General features: G+C 44.3%; 1 protein-coding gene across 1 annotated transcript in view; it reads right to left on the bottom strand.

Annotated features, from left to right (window-relative positions):
- Positions 1-2,144: 2,144 nt before the first annotated feature.
- The window catches only part of LOC142687179 (uncharacterized), a 31,220-nt gene continuing 11,501 nt past the window's right edge, over positions 2,145-21,863 (bottom strand). Inside the window, exons 2-4 of the mRNA XM_075847540.1 lie at positions 7,147-7,267; positions 6,664-6,783; positions 2,145-6,172 (exon numbers count right to left, since the gene is read on the bottom strand). Of these exons, the coding sequence (XP_075703655.1) occupies positions 4,050-6,172; positions 6,664-6,783; positions 7,147-7,213 (2,310 nt within the window). The 5' untranslated portion in view covers positions 7,214-7,267 and the 3' untranslated portion in view covers positions 2,145-4,049. The remainder of the gene's footprint in view (positions 6,173-6,663; positions 6,784-7,146; positions 7,268-21,863) is intronic.

The following is a 21,863-nucleotide window of genomic DNA, read 5'->3' as shown; positions in this document are numbered from 1 at the left end:
CTGGCTGGGATCTGATTTACCAAAGTCTCCAGTAAAAAAACCTTTCCGGCTAATTATTAGTGGAGCTTCCATCAGGGTCCAGCGTAATTGATGGCTCAGGGTTTAGTCTGGTCTTACAGCACTAGGGTCTTGGGTTTGGATCAGACGAGAGGCCACATCTACATGAAGTTGTAGGTTCTTCCCATATTCTTGAGGGTTTCCTCAGGTCCTGAGTATTCTTCTCACACCTCCAAACACATATAGAGGGGTTCGTCATCTTCAGTGTAAGACGTCAGCCTCCGAGGTAGTGGGAATAGGCACTGATGGGATTATAATCTACATGTAGCTCTATAGAAGATCCAGCACCCCTGCAGCTCACAATCCAGAATAAATTCATGTTGTTGACTTTGTGGCAATTAAAGTCCGGTCATTGCATTAGAGTGCAGCCAGGTTCGGGAATGGACTAATGTCACGCTGCTACATGGTTCAGGGACTCAATGTTCCCTTCTTCTGTCCCAAGTTTTCAGTCTTTTATCTGCAGGAGGAGGCAGTGGTTATTGAATCATGCAGCAGCGTAGATCAGAGAGAGGTCTTATTACATCACAGCAGGAAAATCCATTCCTAAGCCAGAAAATCCATACCTAAGCCAGACTTTGCACGAACATGGCAGCGAGTTCAGTGTCCACAATGACCTCTGGGATGTTTGAAATGGGAATTGCAGCCATTAAATCTGCAGCAACTGCGTGATAATGCCAACGTGGCGCAAGATCTCTAGGAAAGGTCTCAAGCCCCTGGTGGCATCTCTGCAGCTGGTCCGAGCTCCCTCTGCAGTTCTAGAGAAGCCATTTTCACCCTTCCAGATGCCCCCCAATAATTACATATTTGTCACATAGGAAGTTTTCTGGCCGCTAAGATTTTACTAGTTGCATCTCCTTCACCTTCACTTCCTTCATCTGTTCTCCGTCTTTCTCATTGATGTTGAGGTTTTGTCTCCCGCTTTTCTCCTTTATGAAGTTTAGACACGTTCCGGTCATCTCTAATGGACATATAATGTTCTGCGCTTGTGCAGAATTCATGATTCCTTCAATAATACCCGGTCCCAGCAGAGTCCCACCACCACTTGTCTGTAGTATGGTGGTCTTACTGGCCAAATATTGGGACGAGTGTTATTCCTAGATCTTCCCTTCTGACCCCTCCATCCACAGAACATTCTCCACACCGCTTGGGATCCTCCAGGGGTTTATTACAGATGAGAGCTGATCATTGATGTTCCTCTTGGATAGCCGTGGTCTCTTTCTGCCATGAATCTCATTACGCTCTGCTCTCTCTCAGGCCGTTTTCACACAGCTGTACGATGACCACATTTTAGCCTCCATATTACAGCACAATCCTCAAACCACAAGAGGTTCAAGTGAAGTTAGTTCACCACAGTGCTGTTTATTGTGATCCAAGTCCAGTTCAGTAGAACCACAGGAGGTTTGGATATTGTGCTGTAATACAGAGGCTACAATGCAAGAGCTGTACAGCCTCGTGGATGCGGCGTTATTGTGGAGTCCTGAGCAGGGACCTCGGCGGAGGCGGCTGCAGGTCTCTGGATGTTCTTCTGGGAGGTTCTGAGTTGGCTCCGGCTTCTTGCAGTTATTTTCACAGGGAAGATTCATCACTCGACAACCTTTTCGTATGGAGATAACGGCTCTCGCTGTGGATGTCCAGATCCTCGTGGGTGCACCGCATTGTTATATATCAAACGGCAGAAATGACTGCGAGAGTAGCTGTAACCAGCTATTACGTGTATGGGGCCATTACTTTGTTGTCCTCAGACCAGAATTCAATCAGTAGAAGAGGGCGGCGGTAGGTACGACCCACAAGTCCTCCCAGGCTGTTCAGGATCCGCAGGGCACCACAACCAGTTCGGTCTTCAGATTCAGCATTATGAATTTCAAGGTCAATAGCGTTTAGACAATTCTGTTCCCCTCCTGACCTGCCCCGTCGAGGTCTCACATCTTCTGTAACCTCCTGAAGACCATGGTAATCGCTGCAGAACAATCCGATAAAACATCTCATCACATGAAAGGACAATCCAAGATAAGAAATATATATTAGGATTTTATTCTTCAGTAACTCTGGAAGACAGACCAGCAATGTGTTATAAAGTAAAGCTCCATCTGTGTCAGAGACCACATGAAAATAAAAGCGTGTGCGCTCAAAGAAGTCTCCCCCCCCCCCCCCCCCCATAGTTACTGCTTACCTGTTGAGCAATTTATTTTTTCCCAGTTCTGCTCTATTAGGACCCAGCTATGGATCTGCTGGATTGTATTTGGAAATCTATGCGCTGCTCTAGCAGAGGCTGAGGCTGCCGTTCTGTCTCTCCCCGATGCTTTACACTACAGCCACGCTCTATCACAGTGACTGCTTTATATAAGCATAAGCTCAGCAGGAAGTCAGTACACAAAGAGGACACAATGAGCAGAAGCGCAACTAAAGCAGCCGCTCATGGCACAAACTCTTACATAGACAGTGAAGGAGCAGACAGACCTCAATGTGATCTGCTGGGACCAGATGCGGGGACTGGGACTGCGCTGGTGAATGACCATAGAACAACTGGACATTGTAACACTGAGAACAAGGACCAGACCTCCGTCCTTCCTCCACCAGAAAACCCCTAGCAATGTCCTTATACACAGTAAGCGACTTCCTTTCTGCCGTGGCTACATAGTCAGAGCTTCAATGTGTTACCTAGCAAGCAGTTGTTGACGTGTCTGGGTGACCACCATTTCATTACATGTAGCTGCAAGTGCAGAAGTAGGACGTGAGGAACAGGACCATGAAAGACTAAGATATGAGCTCCGTCATGTTGAGGAAGAGGCTGGGGACTCGAGGTTTAATCATATAACATCACCTAATATTTCAGATCTACGCGCCCTCATCTCAGAACAACGGCGCGGAGACAAATCGTTTTATAACCAGGTATTTCCACTTGTGTTACATTTTACAGGAATATCATTGAAATAAACGGAGAAGTGGTGCGCAGCGCTCTACATCATGTCTGCGGAGGCTACGGCAGTGCCACTCAGCTCCAGTCCTCAACACAGGTCCAGACATGGTAATGGCAGATACCCTGACCAGGATGATGTCACCTGTCCTGAGAACATGACCGGGTGGGGGGACTGGAGCGGAGAAACGCTGAGATGGAAGAGGGTGGCAAAAAGGACAGAACATAAAGAGAAACTGTGTAATGGAGGCTCCAGCCATCAGCACGAAATGAGAGAAGATGGTTTTTATGGTACACTCTGCTCGCACCCCACGCTTTACACAAATAGAAAGGGGAAATTTACCGATCAAAAAGACCACAAAAATGGGGTACATGAGGTGCACTCAATTTTTTCGGTTTTGCCTAAAAGATGGGGCGCATTTAAGAGTCATAAAATGCACCAAATTTAAGAACAGCAAATTATTGGTGTAAACCTAAAACTCCCACGCGGTGGCGGGAGGAAAAGTGTCCAACAAGCCCCACGTATATTGACACATGCGCCATTTTCAGAATTGTAAATTCATGCATCTTCAGACACTATTGGTAAATCTCACCCAGGGCCTCAGTATCTAGTTTGGACTTTGCAGATAGAAACAAAGAGCTGAATACATGGGAATGACATGAGGTTCAGTTTAGAAAGTTACTAGAGAAATAACATCCCAATGACTGGATCAGACTAAATGTCCGCATTCTGATTATACAGCGACCAGGGTAAAGATACTGCAAATGCCAATGCAGGATCATATGGCGATCCTGGCACCATCTGCACCAATGAATTGGTCATGCCCGTGGAAGACATTGCTGTGATTATAGCAGAACACTGAAGTATGGGGTTTAGAGTAGCTTTACACAGTATATGAAATAACAAATGGGACAAGCGAAGGAGCAGCAGATATTCATGACAAGAACAGTTCATGTGGTCAGAACCTCAGCACCAGCAGCGCTGGTTCTGCCATTATGGGTCAAGTGTAGACCAAGCAGCAATGCCACCGTCTAGAGCCCATTCCTCCCTGTAGTTCAGCATCTTCTGGTAGCTGGTTCAGGCTTTTCTAGATGAACCCTCGGACCTCGGCTTGGTGGACCTTTGTGCGTTAATCTCTCCACTTGGAATAGTCCTCCTACTGTGGGAATTCTGGTGTTTAACAAGTGTTGAGCTGCGACTAAATCTTTTCCCACACTCAAAACAAGAGTATGGCTTCTCTCCACTGTGGATGCGCTGGTGGATAGCAAGGTGCGAGTGCTGGATGAAGCTTTTGCCACAGTCTGTACAAGTGTAAGGCTTCTCTTTGGTGTGGGTTCTACAGTGGGTCACCAGGTACGTGCTCCGACTAAAGCTCTTCCCGCACTCCGCACAGGTGTAGGGTTTCTCTCCCGTGTGGGACCTGATGTGGTTGTTATAGTCAGACACCTGGATAAAGCTCTTGCCGCAGTCGGCACAGGAATAAGGCTTCTCTCCGGTGTGAATCCTCTGGTGGCGGATGAAAGCTGATTTACATGGACAGCTCTTCTCACAGTAACTGCAGATAAACAAGGATCCTTTATGAGGTTTCTGTGAAGTGTTGATAATAGACATATTGTCAGAGGGCGTGAATACATTATTGTATGTGGATTCCACAATGTCATTACTAGGATAGGAATCCATCTCCTCAAACTTGGTGATCTTTCCATTTACTGAACAGTAAGGTGCCTCAGTGTCATCTAATGGCGTGTCCCTCACGTTGTCTGGCTGTGGTAACAAGCATGGGCCCTCTGGGTTTAGGTTCTCACTGTTCTCACTCATCCCATTCACTTCCTGAGATGGTGAGTAGTTGTATTCGGTCTTGGGACTGTTCACCCTTTTGATTTCAATGGCTGTTTTGGACATACAGTTGGCAGATGTGTCTATTTTTCCTAATTCGGGGTCTTCTTCACTTTCCTTGCATGGTTGCTGTGACTTCTTCCATATAAACTTCTTAGGATGTGGAAATGGCAGATGATGATCTTCTCCTGTTGTCCCCTCAGAGATCAGGTATTTTTCCAGGGTGATTCGTATAGGTTTGTGGGCAGTTTTCTTACTCTGTTTGTGAGCTTTTCTACAGTTTGCCGTTTGTTGGTCACACCCTGCTGCCTCATCTTTTTCCAATTTGACATGTGGGGTATCAGTTCTTAGAGAGGACTCGGCTGGTTCTGTCTGGCCTCTGACTGTTCCCCAGGTGGGTGGGTTGTTCTGTGTGAAGTTTTGAGGAATATCGTCCTCATTTTTTTTCTTACTTAAGTGCAGATTCTTCCTCCTATGGGACTTTTTATGTTTTACCAAGGTCGAACTGCGACTGAAGCTGTTTCCACACTCTATACAGATGTAGGGCTTCTCTCCACTGTGGATGCGTAGATGCAATGAGAGGTGTGAGTGTTGGATGAAGCTTTTGTCGCAAACATTGCAAGTGTAAGGCTTCTCTTTGGTGTGGGTTCTAGAGTGCGTCACCAGGTACGTGCTCCGACTGAAGCTCTTCCCGCACTCCGCACAGGTGTAGGGTTTCTCTCCCGTGTGGGACCTGACATGATTGTTATAATCGGACACCTGGATAAAGCTCTTGCCGCAGTCGGCACAGGCATAGGGCTTCTCTCCAGTGTGAATTCTCTGGTGTCGGATGTATGCAGACTGACAAGCACAAGTTTTACCACATTCTGAACAGATATAAATCTTAGCATTTGATTTCTTCTTACAGTTTGATCCCACAGTTTCAAGTGGACATTGCTTGCCAACAATATCCGCAGTAAAATTTGCCTGGAAATTCATCCGATTATCTTTTAAACTGCACTCGGAGGACTCCATGTTTTGTGGGCTGCACAATCTATCAGAGGCACTGGAGCTCTCAGTCTCTGTACTGGTTTTTGAACCCGATTTCTCTGCTTCAGCCTTGGAACAATTATTTGAGGTTTCCGTTGCAAGACTCCGGAGATGTGCAATAATACTGGTTATGTCACTAGGACCACGTTCCTCCAGGCTGACTTTGTCATTTGAGTTGCTTGTTTGAGCTTGGGGAAGATTATTGGAGCTGCACACTTCCCAAGATGAATCTCTGGTAAAGCATGAGGAGAGGTCATTATTCATCAGTGGAACAGCATGGGACATCAACTGAGAAGATCCCAGACCCGGGTGACTAGAGCTCGTGGTGCCGCCCCCTGGAAGAGACAACAAGACACCCTATAAATATTCTGGTCATAACTCAAGAAAGTAACATCACATTGATAGAAGACTCGTATCTGAAATAGTGCTGCAACTTCCATTCTCCTCTAATAGTAACTTTACATCTGTAAAACCACCGAACCGAAGACTGAAGAGTCTTTAAGATTAAAGGATATTAGTAATAAATCTGATAACCTTGAAAAAGCTTCTGCCCTCATCCTAAGACTTTAAATAAGTTGAGGACGTGGTCACATCTGAGAGGAGATCCCAGCCACGTCCCATGTTGCTGCTGCCAGGACAGAACTGGTTTATGTTGAGCTGGGAGAAGGGGGCACAGATGACCCCAACGGTGTGGTGGTTAACGGAAAACCTGACCCCAGACCATGAGATGCTTTTTCTTATTTCTACTCCTGCATTTCGCCAACACAAACTTTCTCCTGTAATAAAACGCAGGACTTGGTCATCATGGTAGTCATCTCCCACTCACCATGTGCCACATGTACGGTCACTCCACCAGTTGTCTGCATGTTGCTGGCACAGGACACAACTCCTCTTTCTAACACGGCACCTGGAGTCATCTCAGGCTGGACCACTGGAGCCTCGGTTCCTGGAAAATAAATAATAACCGGAGGCTTTAAGAAAGGTGTTATCTGAGAGGTCAGGTTAGAGTATAGAAATGGGCAAGTCTTGGCGACCCTTTGAAACTGCTTGAGGTGAAAGACCAGCACAACGTAGGAACCCTCCGGCTATAAGGGTTTGTGCACACACACTAATTACGTCGGGACAGTTGTCCTGCAGCGAGGCAGGGACTCCTAGCATCGTACATAAGTATGATGCTAGGAGCCCGGCTCCCTGCACTGTGTTCGGTCCGGTACTTGCGGCCGAAATACGTCCGTAAATTACGGACGTAATTAGTGTGTGTGCACATACCCTTAGACTAGTCAGTGCAGGGGCAACATTACCAACGTACCAAAGAAGGAGAACAAATCAAGATCAAATCCGCCATCATCCCGTCCCTGTAGAACGCCCTCGGCCATTGTTCGTAGCGTCCATGCAAACTCTTCTAAGGTTCCCACGCAGGTACAGGAGACCTGTGGGGACAATTAATGGTCAGGTTCTGAATTCAGAAGTTATCGCAGGTGGAGACATCACAATAAAAATACAACCTTCACAGAAGGAAACAATAACATCCAAACAGTGCACCAAAGCCGAGCCACCAAGTGCGAGGAGCTCTCAGACCGATGAGGAGGCCGGAGCACGACATTAAGGAAAATACATCATTATGCATAAACGGACTCAATAAATGGGAAGAAGTCCTAGTAATGGAAGGGTCACTATACCATAAAGGCCATATCAAAACAGCAGACGCCTCACCCGACACCCCCTTTAATACCCATTAGTTGTGTGGATCCATCCTCTGCAGAGGCATTAATGAGTCAGGCTCACGTCCTCGTCATCATTCAAAACATCCTCAGTAATTAGTCCTGGATCGCACATTTACGATCTGCCACCCAGTCCTTCTGTTGGAAATCGAGGTCTGTCTATCACAGTGTAGACTCCTGCAGAACCATCTACTCGGAAAGTTCTATTCTACGGTCCTTCTAGAAGGTCTAAGAACTTGTTTATTGCTTCCTCCAGTGAACAGAACTGCCCAGATCATTGAAGGCGACTTTGGTTTGAGGTTGATATAACCTGGAGAACGGGCTGGCACCCGCACAGTTACGGCCATTAATAAATACGCCCTCTAAGGCCTCAAGATTTTGCATGTAAACAGACATTTTACCCATAAGAACGTGCAGCCATTAACCAGCAATCTGATAACCGCGCCAAAGAGTACCAGCGCGGCAGTTGTAAGCGTCAATGCAGCTCCGTGGGGCCTTGCCCTGGGCGGATCTCAATTTCGACTTCCTGAACTTCCACTGCTTATTAACCCTTTCACGAAGCACACAAATTTTTCCTTCTTTTTTTTTTGTGTCTATGGAAATTCTTATCGCCAGTCACTAAAATAAATCCTACTGGCTCCTGCATTGGTGAGACTGGCTCCTGAGTCATTTGTCTGCCCCTGGTGTAAGGGCTTATTACGGACGTCAGCGAGGGCTGTATATATCTGTATCAGAAACTCGCTCTAGTGACGGCTCAAGGCAGAAGTTTATTAATTAAAGTACACTGCAATTGTAGCTGCAATTTTTCCTTTTATATTGGGAGTCTCCCCTTTCCCGATGTATCTGAATAGTAGATTAGGATTACAGTCAGAAAACAAACGCGCATCCAAAAAATACTGTCACACAATGATCAAATTCGTCCACATTGCTCATATAATACCGCCATATAATACCACCATATACTGACCAAATAATACCACCATATGCTGCTCATATAATACCGACATACACTGCTCACACAACACCACCGTACACTGCTCACATAACACCACCGTACACTGCTCACATAACACCACCGTACACTGCTCACATAATACCACCACACACTGCTCACATAATACCACCATACACTGCTCACATAATACCACCATACACAGCTCACATAATACCACCATACACAGCTCATATAATACCACCGTACACAGCTCATATAATACCACCATACATAGCTCATATAATACCACCATACACAGCTCATATAATACCACCGTACACAGCTCATATAATACCACCGTACACAGCTCATATAATACCACCATACATAGCTCATATAATACCACCATACACAGCTCATATAATACCACCATACACAGCTCATATAATACCACCATACACAGCTCATATAATACCACCATACACAGCTCATATAATACCACCGTACACAGCTCATATAATACCACCGTACACAGCTCATATAATACCACCGTACACAGCTCATATAATACCACCATACACAGCTCATATAATACCACCATACACAGCTCATATAATACCACCATACACAGCTCATATAATACCACCATACACAGCTCATATAATACCACCATACACAGCTCATATAATACCACCATACACAGCTCATATAATACCACCATACACAGCTCATATAATACCACCATACATAGCTCATATAATACCACCGTACACTGCTCATATAATACCACCATACACAGCTCATATAATACCACCATACACAGCTCATATAATACCACCATACACTGCTCATATAACACCACCATACACAGCTCATATAATACCATACACAGCTCATATAATACCACCATACACAGCTCATATAATACCACCATACACTGCTCATATATTACCATCATACACAGCTCATATAATACCATACACAGCTCATATAATACCACCATACACAGCTCATATAATACCACCATACACAGCTCATATAATACTACCATACACAGCTCATATAACACCACCATACACAGCTCATATAATACCATACACAGCTCATATAATACCACCATACACAGCTCATATAATACCACCATACACTGCTCATATATTACCATCATACACAGCTCATATAAAGCACCATACACTGCTCATATACCACCATACACTGCTCATATAATACCACCATACACTGCTCATATATTACCATCATACACAGCTCATATAAAGCACCATACACTGCTCATATAATACCACCATCCAGAGCTCATATAATACCACCATACACAGCTCATATAATACTACCATACACAGCTCATATAATACCACCATACACTGCTCATATATTACCATCATACACAGCTCATATAAAGCACCATACACTGCTCATATACCACCATACACAGCTCATATAATACCATACACAGCTCATATAATACCACCATACACAGCTCATATAATACCACCATACACTGCTCATATATTACCATCATACACAGCTCATATAAAGCACCATACACTGCTCATATACCACCATACACTGCTCATATAATACCACCATACACTGCTCATATATTACCATCATACACAGCTCATATAAAGCACCATACACTGCTCATATAATACCACCATCCAGAGCTCATATAATACCACCATACACAGCTCATATAATACTACCATACACAGCTCATATAATACCACCATACACTGCTCATATATTACCATCATACACAGCTCATATAAAGCACCATACACTGCTCATATACCACCATACACAGCTCATATAATACCACCATACACTGCTCATATAATACCACCATACACTGCTCATATAATACCACCATACACAGCTCATCATATAATATCACCATACAGAGCTCATATAATACCACCATACACAGCTCATATTATACCACCATACACTGCTCATATAATACCACCATACACTGCTCATATAATACCACCATACACAGCTCATATAATACCACCATACACAGCTCATCATATAATATCACCATACAGAGCTCATATAATACCACCATACACAGCTCATATAATACCACCATACACTGCTCATATAATACCATACACTGCTCATATAATACCACCATCCAGAGCTCATATAATACCACCATACACAGCTCATATAATACCATCATACACCGCTCATATACCACCACCATACACTGCTCATGTAATATCACCATACACTGCTCATGTAATATCACCATACACTGCTCATGTAATACCAGCATACACTGCTCATATAATACCACCATACGAGCTAATATAATACCACCATACACTGCTCATATAATACCACCATACACAGCTCAAATAATACCACCATTCACAGCTCATATACCACCATACACAGCTCATATAATACCGCCATATACTGACCAAATAATACCACCATATACTGCTCATATACCACCATATACTGACCAAATAATACCACCATATACTGCTCATATAATTACGCCATATGCTGCTCATAAAATACTGTCATACAGTGCTCATATACCATATACTGACCAAATAATACGACCATATACTGCTCATATAATACCGCCATATACTGACCAAATAATACTGCCATATACTGCTCATATTATAGCGCCATACGCGCTCATATAATACCGTCATACAGTGCTCATATAACCACCATACGCCGCTCATATAATACCACCATACAGTGCTCATATAACCACCATACACCGCTCATATAATACTGCCATACGCCGCTCATATAATACCGCCATACAGTGCTCATATAACCACCATATACTGCTCATATAATACCGCCATACGCCGCTCATATAATACCGCCATACACCGCTCATCTAATACTGCCATACAGGGCTCATCTAATACCGCCATACAGTGCTCATATAATACCGCCATACGCCGCTCATATAATACAGACATACACAGCTTATATAATACCACCATACACTGCTCATATAATACCACCATACACAGCTCATATACCGCCATACAGGGCTCATATAATACCGCCATACGCCGCTCATATAATACAGACATACAGTGCTCATATAATACCGCCATACGCCGCTCATAATACAGACATACGCCACTCATATAATACCGCCATACAGGGCTCATATAATACCGCCATACAGGGCTCATATAATACCACCATACACAGCTTATATACCACCCTACAGAGCTCATATAATACAGACATACAGTGCTCATATAATACCACCATACGCCGCTCATAATACAGACATACAGTGCTCATATAATACCGCCATACGCCGCTCATTATACAGACATACAGTGCTCATATAATACCGCCATATGCCGCTCATAATAGACATACGCCGCTCATAATACAGACATACGCCGCTCATAATACAGACATACGCCGCTTATATAATACAGACATACGCCGCTCATATAATACCGCCATACAGGGCTCATATAATACCGCCATACAGGGCTCATATAATACCACCATACACTGCTCATATAATACTACCATACACAGCTCATATAATACCATCATACACAGCTCATATAATACCACCATACACTGCTCATGTAATATCACCATACACTGCTCATGTAATATCAGCATACACTGCTCATGTAATACCAGCATACACTGCTCATATACCACCATACGAGCTAATATAATACCACCATACACTGCTCAAATAATACCACCATACACAGCTCATATACCACCATACACAGCTCATATAATACCGCCATATACTGACCAAATAATACCACCATATACTGCTCATACAATACCACCATACGGTGCTCATATACCACCATATACTGACCAAATAATACCACCATATACTGCTCATATAATTACGCCATATGCTGCTAATATAATACCGACATATACTGCTCATAAAATACTGTCATACAGTGCTCATATACCATATACTGACCAAATAATACGACCATATACTGCTCATATAATACCGCCATATACTGACCAAATAATACTGCCATATACTGCTCATATTATAGCGCCATACACGCTCATATAATACCGTCATACAGTGCTCATATAACCACCATACGCCGCTCATATAATACCACCATACAGTGCTCATATAACCACCATACACCGCTCATATAATACTGCCATACGCCGCTCATATAATACCGCCATACAGTGCTCATATAACCACCATATACTGCTCATATAATACCGCCATACGCCGCTCATATAATACCGCCATACAGGGCTCATCTAATACCGCCATACAGGGCTCATCTAATACCGCCATACAGGGCTCATATAATATAGACATACAGTGCTCATATAATACCGCCATACGCCGCTCATATAATACAGACATACAGTGCTCATATAATACCGCCATACGCCGCTCATAATACAGACATACGCCACTCATATAATACCGCCATATAGTGCTCATATAATACCGCCATACAGGGCTCATATAATACCACCATACACAGCTTATATACCACCCTACAGAGCTCATATAATACAGACATACAGTGCTCATATAATACCACCATACGCCGCTCATAATACAGACATACAGTGCTCATATAATACCGCCATACGCCGCTCATAATACAGACATACAGTGCTCATATAATACCGCCATACGCCGCTCATAATACAGACATACAGTGCTCATATAATACCGCCATATGCCGCTCATAATACAGACATACAGTGCTCATATAATACCGCCATACGCCGCTCATAATACAGACATACAGTGCTCATATAATACCGCCATACGCCGCTCATAATACAGACATACAGTGCTCATATAATACCGCCATATGCCGCTCATAATAGACATACGCCGCTCATAATACAGACATACACCGCTCATAATACAGACATACGCCGCTTATATAATACAGACATACGCCGCTCATATAATACAGACATACGCCGCTCATATAATACCGCCATACAGGGCTCATATAATACCGCCATACAGGGCTCATATAATACCGCCATACAGGGCTCATATAATACAGACTTACACGACTCATATAATACCACCATAAAGCGTGTGAATAATCCTAGCATAATATCAGCGTACAGGAAATGAAAACATTCTTAGTTTGCAACCCGTCCTGACCCAGTCCTGCTGTGAAGCTGTGGGTTTGTTACAATTATATCAGTGTAGGTAAGAGCCATCAGTCAGGAAAGAAGAGAGCTGTGCTTAGCGCAGAAGATTGTCTTCACTGACACATTGTAACAGAAGGCAGTGTGGAAAAAAAAAAAAGTGTGTGGATGTGGCAAATGTAGAATCTCATTTACTTTCTTATAATGGTCCAGCAGGGCATCTTTTCAGGGGTCGCCATTTAGCGGTGACCTTCAATGTCTAAAAATAGAATTAAATAAAGAGTTGTATAACGCGCTCGTCGTAAAACACGTAGCGACCCTGAGGAGAAGCACTATGGGTATTCTAATGTGACCCCTTATAACATCTACCCGAGTACTACACAGATTGCAGGAGTATGATACGTTATAAGTCACAAGTGAATAGCAAGAGTCGTGCCTCTGGTCCCACGGCCGTAGATCTGATCATTCTGGAACGGCCCACGGTTTGTGTTGCGCTCAATGTTCCGGTTTGTTCTGATCACAATTCCCAGTTCTTCCTGTAACTTCTCTCATCCCGGATGGTTGGAAAACGCCGCACATTGAGGAGGATTTTAAATGGCCTCCTAAGCAATAATTTGACTTTAGTTCTTCTCAGAATGCTCGGGCTTTGCAGAACTTACGATGGTCCCTGCTTTGGGTGGCAATGGACGGTTTGGCTGTCCCGCACTGCAGTGCCCTGCCACCTCCACTGCAGTGCCTGCGCCCCGCCACCCCCACTGCAGTGCGCTGCACCCAGTCACCCCCACTGCAGTGCCCCGCCACCCCCACTGCTGTGCCCTGCAGCCCGCCTCCCCCACCGCAGTGCCCTGCACACCGCCACCCCCACTGCAGTGTCCTGCGCCCCGCCACCCCCACTGCAGTGCGCTGCACCCAGTCACCCCCACTGCTGTGCCCTGCAGCCCGCCACCCCCACTGCAGTGTCCTGCGCCCCGCCACCCCCACTGCAGTGTCCTGCAGCCCGCCACCCCCACCGCAGTGTCCTGCAGCCCGCCACCCCCACCGCAGTGCCCTGCACCAGCATGACCCCCATCCTTCGCTCTTCACTCTTGGTCTAACCAAATATTGCATTTGCCAGTGAGATTTTCTATACCAGAGACAATTACAAGAGTCCATCGTGTATCATTGAGTCATCCTCCCCCAAAGTGGCTCATAGCATTGTGTATCGGGGAGTGGTCTCTTTGCTTCTTGTAACGATTTTCTTTTTTTTGGCAAAATACTTGGTTGCCGGCTTTGTCAAATTGCTTAACCCCTTCCTGCCGCAGCCATTTTTCAGATATTCACTCTAGTTTTTTGCTCCCCACATTCCAAAAGCCGGAGCTTCTTTATTTTCCGTGGATACGGTCGTATGAGAGATCGTTTTTTGCTAGAGGAGTTTTCACGGCACCATTTGTGGGGTGGAATAGGAAAAAACAGCGACTCCTCAATATTTTTGGGGATTTTATTTTTACGGGGTTCACTGTGCGGTAAAAACGACACTTTAACTTTATTCTGCGGGTCAATACGGCGACACCAAATTTATTGATTTTATTTATGTTTTATTACTTTTACATGGGAATAACGAATTGTTAAAAATAAAACGTGTGTTTTGTCGCCACATTCTGAGCCAGGACTTTTTTTCCCATCTATTGAGCGGTGTGAGGGCTTGTTTTTTTGCGGGGCGAGATGTAGTTTCTATTGGTATCATTTTGGGGTACATGGGACTTTTTGATCACTTTTTTTGTGGGAGATGGAGGGACCAAAAAAAAATTGTGATTCCAGCGGTTTTAATGAATTCTTTTTCTTTGCGGCGTTCACTGTGCGGGATAAATGATGTTATACGGTTATAGTCTGGACGATACCAGTTATGTGAATATATATATATATTTTTTTACATTGTGCTTGGGGGAAAATGAAAAAAGGGTTGTTGTTGTTTGTTTTTTTTTTTTACTTTTATTATTTTTTTATATATTATAAAAAAAAATATTATTATTTTTTTTTTTTTACTAGTCCCCCTAGAGGACTTGAATCAGCGATCATTGGACTAATATATTGCAGTATATCGTTCTTCTGAGTCTCTTATTAGCAAGGCTTCATAGCAGAACAAAGATAGCGGACCTGGGGGCTTCATTATGCCCCAGGCTGCCACGCCAACCATCGGCCGATGCAACTTTACAGGGGGGACCCCCCTGTTTCTGACCACTTAGACGCCGCGATTGCTTTTGACCGCGGCATCTAGGGGGTTAAATAAGCGGGATCTTACTCGTTACACTGAAGTGTTGGCTGTTACACATTACAAATTACAGCCCATGCATTTGTTCTATGGAGGGGGCTCAGCTTGTGAACCCGCTCCATGCTCCCCCACATGACCCGAGCCACATATGTACAGGGGATATCAGGAAGGGGTTAAAAACGACACCATTCCACAACTGGAGTTCCGTCAGCGCTGGACGTTCTTCCGCAGATACATTATCCTGCATTTTAAATTAATCATTTCTGTTCTGATCCCGTTTCTGAAGACGATCACTGCCGGGCACGTGTCTAACAGGTTGACTTGGGATTCAAATTCAGTCTTATATTGCTCCGCGGTCGTGAGCCTGATTACCTTGAGAGATGTCACTCAAAACGTAGCTTTTCTACATCTGTGATGTCCCCCCCCCAAAAGGGTCAGTTCCCGCGTAGCATGAACCGGCAGCAGAATACAGTAGCAGCAGAGCGGAACAAATGTCACCACACGCTGCCTAACTGATAAGCGCAAAAAAACACTCAAATTGTGCGTTTTTAAGTCCGCAGGATGTCAATTGTATTTGCGTAAACGCTGCTTATTTGTTGCGGGTTTTCCCCATTGAAGTAAATCTGGAGGTAAAACCCACAACAAATAGCAGATGTTGCGTTTTTTTTTTGCAGGAGAAAAGCTGCGATTCTACCACAAAAAACGCAACTCAGAGAAAAAAATGTAAAATCTTATACTTACCCCGAATTCTGTGTTTTTTCCTCCAGTCCGGCCTCTCGGGACGACGTTTCATCCTATGTGATCGTGTGATTGGCTACAGCGGTCACATGGGATGAAAAGTCATCCCAGGGCCGCAGAACGTCAGAGGGAGGCGTCGCCATGGTAAGTATCGTTTTTTTTTTTCTGTGCAGTTTTCCGCAGCGGACATTCGGGCCGAAAAACTGCACCCCAATTCAGTGCGGTTTTTCAGCCGGAATTCCCTGTGACGCACAGGGCGGATATGCGGTGTGCTTTTATGCAGCGTATCCGCCCTGTGTGAACATACCCTAAAATGTGTAGTTCTTCATATTCTGAAGGGATTAGGGTCTCTCGATATGAGAAAATCTAGGCTTATATGGGAAGCCAAAAGGGTGAGACCAATGCAAGGAATCCAGAGAGGAAGGAATCCAGAGAAGCTAGACAAGAGATTCCGCAGTGGAGCTGTCCAGCGTTTCAGATGGCTCAGTGAGAGGAACTGCTGCCCGGGACACCACAGTCTCGGGTTAAGTCCTGACAGTACTCTCCTTCTTCCTGTACGTCCCCGGGGGTCCTAGGCGCTGGTTTGTTAGGATATCTCTGATTAAATTATTTTGTAAGCCAAGGAGCATGAACATTTTCTTCTAGTGATAACCTTCCACTGGATCACGGACCGCAGTGGATTCTGATAGATTCTGGAGGTCAAGATCTTTTCAACAAGATCCTATTCTTCACCCTGCACATTCACTGGTGGTGGAGGAGGCAAATGGGGTATCCTCAAATGGCTTAAAAATAGAGCAGCGAAAAACAGGAGGCACCTTCATAGTCTCAGGACCTTTTAAATGAAAAGTTACTTCATTCATTTGAGCAGAAATTTGAAGTGATTTAATATATTTCTGGCCCAATTTTGGAGAAGGTTTTTCAGCTTGAAGTTTTTGATGGCGTTTATTAGCAGCTGTATAAATAGTTTTTTTAACATCGTAAAAACTCTCAACAATCTTTTAATGTCATCAACGCTCCGTCACTGCTGGAAGAGAAGTATCAGGAATGAAGACCGGGTGAAGGCCTCTGTTCACATGGAAAGGACTCTGATGTTGAGCTCTGCTCGGAGTTATTATACGTAAAATCCGCTGTGGGGGAGTAATCCAACAAATCATCCCGTGATAACTAACATGGCATCGAGGGTTCTGTCCAGGAGTTTCACCGGTTCATTCCGTTTATCCTTTTTATTGGGGATGAAAGGCAGAAGACAAATTTACTCTTATCCCAGGAGAAGAGCAAAAACCTTTCCAGAATTTGGCAGTGAATTGTTCCCCTCGGTCGGAGACCACGTTATCTGGAATTCCATGTCATTTGAACACTTCCCGAATCCCAAATTCAGTAGTTTGTTCCGCAGGGAGTATTCCAGTGATTGAGATACAATGGGACCCCTCTGTAAAACGTCTACAACAACCAGAATCACGTTCATTCCTTTGGAAGGAGGGAGGTCAACCACAATATCCCTAGAAACGGAGCCCCATGGGTAAGATGGAATCGGGAGCGGCTGTAGCAAACCTAAAAGGAGAAGAGCGGGGAGTTTAATCTTTAGCACAAATCACACATGAAGAAGCAGATTTTCTGATGTTCTCCTTATAGTTCGGCCGCCAAAATGAACGGGGAAGATCTTGAGTGTTTTTGATGCCTAAATGTTCATCTCAGAATTATGGAATAATTTTAGAACATCAAGTCCTACTGTTTCGGGTTCAGAGAATAAAGTCACATCCAGGATCTATCGATGAAGAGGAGCTTGACATTTCTTGGAGGATGACTGAGTAATGAGTCATTTTCACATCCATTTGGAAGTAGAGTCATGAGCTCTTCTGAATAACTAGATCTTACAAAGTTCTTTGTCACAGCACAATTTTATCTGCACTTATTTTCCTGTCTGGACTCATCCTGGAAAAGGCGTCAGATTTATTATTGATCGGGTCAATAATGATTTACAAAATTCAAATAATAAACTCTGTCTTGAATGTCTGGCGGATGATCTTTTGGCATCACGGATGAATCCCAGATTTCTATGACCAGTAGATTGAGTTACAGGATAAGCAGTTCCCTTCATGGGACGTCTCCTGTATTATCGCTAGCAGTTCATTATTTCCAATATCACAGCTCTTTTCAGATGAGGACGTTTGATGAGAAGAAGCACAAGGGTAAAACAACGTCATCTCCTGACCGCGGAGCCCCCACTGCAGAATCAGATGCATCAACCGAGAGAGTCAAAGGCAACTCTGGATTTGAATGAACACGGGCGCTGATGTAGAGAATCGAGAATTTTATAAAAGCATCCGGAGCCTCCGGTGTCCAAGTGAAGAGCACATTCTTCTCTGTGAGTGGAGTGATTGACCGTCTGATCTCGGACAAGTATTCAATAAACTTCCTGAAGAAGTTAGAAAAACCAATAACTCTGAACTTTTTCATTTTTTGGGGTTGGCCTTGATTTTACCAACATTCAGACCTTCTGGAGATAACACGTCCAAGAAATAAACGGTTCAGACGCACATCTCTGAAGTTTAGTGTATAAGCAATATTCCTGTAGTGGATCTAGTCCGGTGCCGACATGTTGGCAATGCTCCTTGGGATAAGCCTACCCGGATGGTAATCAGACAATTACACATTAACCCAATAAAGTGCCTGAAACCATCATTGATAGAACATTGGAAAGTGGTTTGGTTATTACAAATTCCAATAGACATTACAAGATACTCCGTGTCCATGTTCGGAGGGTCTTCCGGTCACCCACAGGACGGAGATGAACAAGGTTACGTGCTCCTCTTATTAGATCAACTTGAGTAAATATTTTAGCTGTACAAAGCCTTTCAAGTGATTATACAACTAAAGGGAGAGGATATTGGGTTAATAACGGACGGATTTAAGCTCTTTATAGTCAATGCCGAAGCTCCAGAGGAGATGGAGACGGCCGGATAAAGCCTTCTCTGAAAGTCTCATCCAAATAGAGAGCATGAGAGCAGAGGGTCTCATCTCCAGGTATCAGTTCTATTAGTCGATCACACGTACGATGTGGAGGAAGTCGATCTGCGTTCTTTTGATCTCCGACATCCTGAAATTCTTCGTATTGTGATAGTAAAGATTCTACAACAGAAAATTCAGAGATTGATGTCCTCTCAGGCAGTGAAGACGAAGGTTTATCCAGAAAATGTATTGGACAATATTCAGAGGGGCACGTATACAAGGTGTTTCTGTTAACAAGGCGATATTACTGGATAAACATGAGCAAAGGCTCCAGCGCAGCAGAACTAGAAATCTCACGCGTTTTACTGCAGGTGTGAACTGTCACTATACAATGAGACTCTGGTACCAACAACTTGTCTTCACCCTGCACCAGAGGAGTGATTCACCCTGCACCGTGAGTCCAGCAGAGGTCTCCAGTTTCATCTGCTCCGTGATCGTCCAGCAGATCTTATATGGGTAATAATCCGCATAGTGCCCTGAACCCCCGCAATAAAGGCAAAGTGTTTCTGTGCGTCTCTTTTTCTGCTGACGTAAGAGATTATTAAATATCATCAATGTCAATCGGTTCAGATGTAGATTCAGTATTTTGCTGGGTCTTCAGCGCTGATTGACAGATGGAGAAGACGGAATTATTTCCAACGTCCGCAGTCTTCCCGTTCTTCTTTCAGTCTCTGATCACTTTGGGTATGTTCACACGATGAGAGGCATTTACGTGTGAAAAGACAGACTGTTTACAGCTGCCTCGTTTCACACGTAAATGCTCCTCGTAATTTACGAGGCGTCTGAGACGCTCGTAAATCTTGAGCTGTGCTTCATTGAGTTCAATGAAGAACAGCTCAAATTACGTGGCAAAGAAGTGCCCTGCATATAATGTATATAAGTGTCCCGCATGTAATGTATATAAGTGTCCCGCATGTAATGTATATAAGTGTCCCGCATGTAATGTATATAAGTGTCCTGCACTTCTTTGCCGAGGCAGTCCATTTACGCGTCGTCGTTTGACAGCTGTCAAACGACGACGCGTAAATTACAGGTTGTCTGCATAGTACGTCGGCAAACCCATTCAAATGAATGGGCAGATGTTTGCCGACGTATTGCAGCCCTATTTTCAGACGTAAAACGAGGCATAATACGCCTCGTTTACGTCTGAAAATAGGTCGTGTGAACCCAGCCTTAGAATGCACCATTGACTTAAAGGGTAACTAAATGTTTGACAAACTTCTGACAGGTCATAGTGATTTCAGAAGTTTGGATTGGTGGGGGTCCGAAGACTGAGACCCCCACCAATCGCTAGAACGAAGCAGCTGAAGGTCTCGTGTGAGCGCTCGGCCGCTTCGTGTCTGTTCGGCTAGTTCCGGAAATAAACGTATCTGTGTACGGACTCAATAGAAAGTCTATGAGCCGTCCTCCGATACATCAGCATTCCGGAAAAAGCTGAACAGACACGAAGCAGCCGAGCGCTCACACGAGAACTTCAGCTGCTTCGTTCTAGCGATTGGTGGGGGTCTCAGTCCTCGGACCCCACCAATCCAAACTTCTGACATGTCACCATTATATCTCACTATGACCGGGCAGAAGATTGTCAAACGTTTAGCTGCACTTTAAATTCTCTGACTCCACTGGTTTCCACTCTGAAAAGTTCGTCCTTTACTTGCTCTGAAAGCCCTCGCCAATATTGTCTCCTCTGCCCGTTATATTCCACGACAGCAGCTGCTCAGCGATGTATTCAGTAACCGAGCGTTTTACAGCCGCAGATTATAATCACTACCACAAATTACCAGCAACAGTTTGTAGAGAGTTATCAAGAAACTAAACTGAAGAAGGTTAAAAGGGTGAAACGAATAAGACAAGACCAGAAATCCAACGAGTCAAAACAACAGTTATAGCAGTGAAGCCGTCCAACATCCCGAATAACTCAAGGACAAGAGAAACTGGATTCAAATCCTGACACCTAATCTGATAGCTCCCCACATGTAATCTCCTGTCCACAACCTGTCCTCTCCATACATCTCTACCCTAATCTCCTGATACCTCCTCACATGTAATCTCCTGTCCACAACCTGTCCCCTCCATACATCTCTACCCTAATCTCCTGATACCTCCACACATGTAATCTCCTGTCCACAACCTGTCCTCTCCATACATCTCTACCCTAATCTCCTGATACCTCCTCACATGTAATCTCCTGTCCACAACCTGTCCTCTCCATACATCTCTAC

The sequence above is a fragment of the Rhinoderma darwinii genome, assembly GCF_050947455.1.
Source record: "Rhinoderma darwinii isolate aRhiDar2 chromosome 5 unlocalized genomic scaffold, aRhiDar2.hap1 SUPER_5_unloc_2, whole genome shotgun sequence".
NCBI lineage: Eukaryota > Metazoa > Chordata > Amphibia > Anura > Rhinodermatidae > Rhinoderma > Rhinoderma darwinii.
The sequence above is the reverse complement of the archived record's forward strand: the minus strand, read 5'-3'. Positions and strand labels throughout refer to the sequence as shown.